The sequence below is a fragment of the Pundamilia nyererei genome, unplaced genomic scaffold, assembly GCF_000239375.1.
Source record: "Pundamilia nyererei isolate P.nyererei 1_Seehausen unplaced genomic scaffold, PunNye1.0 scaffold00199, whole genome shotgun sequence".
In the NCBI taxonomy this organism is placed as follows: domain Eukaryota; kingdom Metazoa; phylum Chordata; class Actinopteri; order Cichliformes; family Cichlidae; genus Pundamilia; species Pundamilia nyererei.
Genome location: NW_005187600.1, coordinates 547,399 through 552,654, shown reverse-complemented (window position 1 = coordinate 552,654; position 5,256 = coordinate 547,399). Strand labels below are relative to the sequence as shown.

Genomic DNA, 5,256 nt, shown 5'->3' with positions numbered 1-5,256 from the left:
AAAAAAGCACCGAAATAAAGCACCGAAATGTGCGCTGCTTTTCGGTCTGGTTACTACCGTTTATGTCAGAACACCGGTACCCATCCCTAGTCTTGAGCGAGACTCGTGCGTTAAAGTCCTCCGCCGCAGTTATTTATGACGGGGTCGGTTATTACGGACACATGGAATTAGTGCGCTGTCAGCAAGCATGGACCAATACTCTGTTTAAGCACTGTTTGTGCAGGTGGACAGCTCAGCACAGGAGACAGTAGATTTATGCTTCACTCATTAACTGAAAGCTGTTGTAAAACTGGAAACTTGATTTACTTTACGAGAAATACAATGGCCATTAAAGGTGATAGAAAAACCACAAACTACATGTCAAATTACTGAAAATGTGCGTCATATCAGGAGGCAGTGGAACAGTCAATGAAAGCAGTGATAAATAAACTGGTATAAAAGCAGTGGATCCAGATAAAAACATAAAACCATAAGTGGACTGACAGCTGGAGGGCGAGATGAAGCAGAAGAGGAAGAGGCTAGACACCAAGACAAACGAACCATAGCAGCTGAGGAGTAGCAGAAACCGAACGGAGGTTCTCACAGGAAGTACATCGTGTGTAGCTGGTTAACTTATTGCAGGTCTGTGGAGATATTCAAGCGTCCGATTGTCCTGAAAATCTTACTGGATCACTGATTTGTTTATTCCTTTAATTTTAGATGCTGTGTTGTGGTTTAGCTGGGATTCAGGTCACAGGTCCTCATGTTTTGTTGTTTATGATTAGAAGTCAGAATCCTTGAGTCAAGCCTCATTTCTTTGCATTCGTTTCCAATGAGCCAGCCTTTCTTTTCATTTTGTGGTCTTGAGCAATAGTTCTCGGGGTATTACGAAGGACTTGGCAGCGTTTTCACTCCTTTTCAGTCCAATCCTTATACCGGGGCACCTTCAGAGAAATGTTTTCTTTTTTGTTTCAGACCTATGAATCATTCAAGTCAACCGATGAACCAGTGTTGTGTCTACACATGTCAGACAACTTAGCAAAGAACTAACTTTGAATTATATCTTCGGGCACTTTGTTGCTAGAAGCTTGTCATAAAAAATACATCATTTATTCCCATTTCTTTAGTTGAATCTATTAAAAATGCCAAAGATAACACAGTTTGACAGGCAGGAAATAATATTTTTGGAACAAAAGGGGGATTACCAAATGGATATTAGCTAAAATTTGAGGAAAGTGGACAAGTGGAGGATGATAAAAGAAGTGGCATAAAGGCATAAACACTATGTACTGCAGATGAAAAAGGACATGACTTTCAGATCCATCTGGCCCTTCAGCATCAATACAAATGTTCTCAGTGGACTGATGGCCTTCAAGAAGCCAACCTTGAGGAAGGAAACAAGGAGAAAATTAATGGCAACAGGTCATACAGACCGATGAATCAAAGTGTGAAGTTTTTGGTTTGGTTCAATATGTACAGAGGAGATCAGGAGAGAGGGACAGTACTGAGTGTCTACACCTACCTGTAAAACTTGGTGGAGGCTCTTTCATGGTTTGGGGCAACATTTCAGCCACTCATGTTGGGTATCTCACCACTGAGAGAATCACCAACACAGAAAACTGCCATGGGATTTTGAGCCACCATCTAGAAAGCATCTGATTGACAACTGCTTCATTGTTCAGCATGACAGGGATCCAAACACTCTGCAAATGCAGAAGGAGCATACCTGGATAGGAAAACACAGTCATGGATTGGCCTCCCCAGTAGGGTTGGGCGATATGCAAAAATTTTCCAACAATCGTCAGTCCAATAATCGACGATGGGCGATATTTTCACGCATGCGCAGGCTTTTTGATGGGCGGAGCAATGTAATCATGCACGGACTGATTAGCACGTTTACAATAAGAAGAAGTCCAAGCATGGACGAACTAATTTCCCCCCAAAATTAGGGCTGTCAGCGTTAACACGGCGTTAACGCGGTCGTCACGATTAACGTGATTTTTGATGCCCTCCTGGAGCACAGAATAAACAAACTTTGGACAAACTACCCGAAATGCGTTGACACACACATTTCAGGGATTTTGACTCCGTCTGCGCTCCAGATGGGTTTATTATTAATCGCATTAGTCGTGATGACGGCACGTTAATGCTGACAGCACTAAAAAAATATAAAGTCCCCAATTTTGGATTTCTTTGGCTTTAAACCAGATGAAACAGGTAAACCTGATGTAAACACTTGTGCAGACGTGTAGTGCGAGCAAAGTACTTAAACACCACTGACTTGCATGAGCATGCACGTGTCCACCATCCGACTGAGTATGCTAGGCTATCACCAGCTTCTGCAGCTGCATCAACAAGCATTTGGGTGCTCTCTGAGGAGGGGGCATTTGCTTGCAGATGAAAGAGGGTGCTGTTAAAACAGCGCTATTATTATAATTTTTTTAATGTTGGCTGCTTCTATTAGCTCCATCATTATTAGCAAACGTACTCATGGGCAAATAAATAAATAAATCGCCCTTGACCATCGACAATGGGCTCAGCCTATCGTCGATATATTCGTCCGGTCGCCCAACCACACTCCTCAGAGCCCGGACTTCAACATCACTGAAGCAGTCTGGGATCATCTTGACAGAGAACAACACAAAAACAGCCAACATTCAAAGAAGAGCTGAAGAACTATTCCCAAATATTACTTTCAGAAATTACAGCTACCTAAGAGAGTTCAGCATGTGGTGAAGGATGTAGGTCATACCAAATATTGACTTTCAAACTCATTAGAATTGCTCAAGCTCTGTTTTTGTCCTGTATACTGTATTTCCATATATGGAAATGAATAGCTCAGGTGTGGTGTGTCCTTGAAAAGAACAGAAATAATTTTCTATTTTCCTTGCAAAATATAGAAATGTGAGTAATGGCTCCACACGGTAACCAGTCAAGTGTTTTTTCATTTTGAGAGGCAGATGTTTACATGGATGGTGTTCGATACACCTGCGCTGTTGTTTCTCTGTAGCCTGTACTGTTGTCTTCTTTGGGTTAAATTATCAGGGTTAATTCAGACAAGGAGTTATTTTAGGAATCAGCTACAAGCTTCTGTGACAAATTTCCACAGAAATCACTGAAAATGTTTGGATTTCATCAGAACTACCATTGCTGCTTCCATCGTCTTCAACTGAATGCAAGGTGTGTGTCGGTGCACACGTGTTTGTGCGAATCTCAAAGCAGCTCCTCCCTTTCATTATGGAACTACGTGGTGAAAATATGTTGGAAACCCAGCTTTACTGCTATCAGAGGTGCTACGACCTTTTCATCACTGAGATCTGACAGATATTTTGCTGCCATGTGACTAAATTTAAATCACACTCCATCTTAAAAGGTTTCCCAGCCTGAGTTTCACTTGCTGTCTCACATAAACGAGCCTGACGCCATGGAAATGTAACCCAGGCAAATCTCCCTGCTTCTCAGTCTGCGCCTTCTCTGTTTCCAGGTTGCTACTGAGCTTGTTTGGTGTTTGTTTACTGAGTTAAAGCTGATTGAATTCATTTAAGCAAACAGTTGAAGGTTTGTAGTTAGTTAATTTACAAACGTCTCTACTTAATTCTGCAGTTTTCTTTCATGACAGGCAAAAAGTCACATGGATGATGTCACATTTATCTCTGTTTGCCTTTTATTTCCAGTTTGTGTGCACATATATAGATATAGCTGTATTAGGAACCATGAAGTAGAGCATGATTAATATTTGCTGGCCTAGTTTTCATGGGGTGAAAAATCTGTTTATTGTGAGCTGGTCTGAGGTCAGAGTAACATCCCAGAGGCTGGTCACATGAGTTAATCTGGCGATGAAGAGCAGCGAAATGTTGGCCATGCGGACTGACAGCATTCCTGCCTGCACACCTCTGACTTTATGTCACTTAATATATGATCCAACAAACAGACATGCTTGAAAATGTGTTAATCCCAGGATACATACGGCTGTTTAAACCGTCCGCTATAACTTCAGTGGGACTCCTTGTTAATAGCACAAACATATGTTGTATATCTTTAACTTGTTTTGATTAATTAGTAGCTGCTTAACTGTTTAGATCAGGACTAGGAAGCTTTATTAACAAGTTGAACAAGTATTTCGGTATTTATGTGGGGAAAGTGCACGTGGTACACGCTCCAAGTACTTCGGTGTCCTTGTCACCGTGAAAGCCAACAGACACTGTTCAGTATCTCCCGTCTCTTGTCAGCAGGTATTCGTCATTTAGTGGCGACACTGTTGTTCTGGCAGATGACTGCTTATTAATATTTTATGTCTTCAATCATTTAAAAAAAGTTTTTGCAGAATGAGAAATATTTTTGATTTAATCTTTATGTAACCAGGATGTCGACTTTTATTATTCTAAATCTAAAGCAACTAAATGTTAATGTGTTGTTCTGTAAAAGATTGTAAAACAATGCAATATTTAATATTTTTCGTCCTGTGCATCACAACAGAAATTTTCTGTTTGCTTGTTTTACAGAAACAAAGACAGCATGTACCACGCTCTGACCTACGCCACCATTCTAGAAATGCAGGCCATGATGACCTTCGATCCTCAACACATCCTAGTTGCAGGGAACACCATGAAGGAGGCGCAGGCTATCTGCCAGAGGTGAGACTTTGTCAGTTAGCTGGTAAAATAATAAACAGCTGACTAACAATGACAGGGTCTCTTTTTTTTGTTAGTTCCTCTTTAGCCAAGTCAGCTGCGGAAGTTTATTTTGTCTCAACCCAAAATTGAACAGCTTAATGAGCTCTAGCTTCGGTAGTAACATCCTGAGACTCTTCCAGCTCACTAAAAACAATATTACTGAAGCCTCTGTGAGAATCCATCGCAGAGGCTTTTCTTAGGGCACCACATATGATTAGTCATCTTATAAACACACGTTTATTTCGGCCAATCTGATGTCAGAGCTGCAGTTTCTCTGTGTAAACACTCTGACTGCTCATAGGAAACGTACCGCACACTCAGCCCTTTTTCTTTTAGCAACCTCATCGTGCAGCGTCTCAGCATCCTGTGTTTAGATGAATAAGGCTGAGTCACGTATCTGAAAGGAAACATGATAGGAGGGGAAATGCAGGGCATTGCGACATAAGGTAGGATTGTGTGTGTGTGTGTGTGTGTGTGTGTGTGTGTGTGTGTGTGTGTGTGTGTGTGTGTGTATGTGTGTGTGTGTGTGTTTTAAACTGATTAGAATATTGGGTGATGTCGTTTTGTGTTTCTCCATCAGGCAACGCAAGAAGTCTTCCTTTTC

General features: G+C 41.3%; 1 protein-coding gene across 1 annotated transcript in view; it reads left to right on the top strand.

The window, feature by feature from the left end:
* Nucleotides 1-5,256, top strand: part of ttc39a (tetratricopeptide repeat domain 39A) — a 32,795-nt gene that overhangs the window by 14,765 nt on the left and 12,774 nt on the right. Inside the window, 1 exon segment of the mRNA XM_013914467.1 lies at nt 4,482-4,627. Within this exon segment, the coding sequence (XP_013769921.1) occupies nt 4,482-4,627 (146 nt within the window).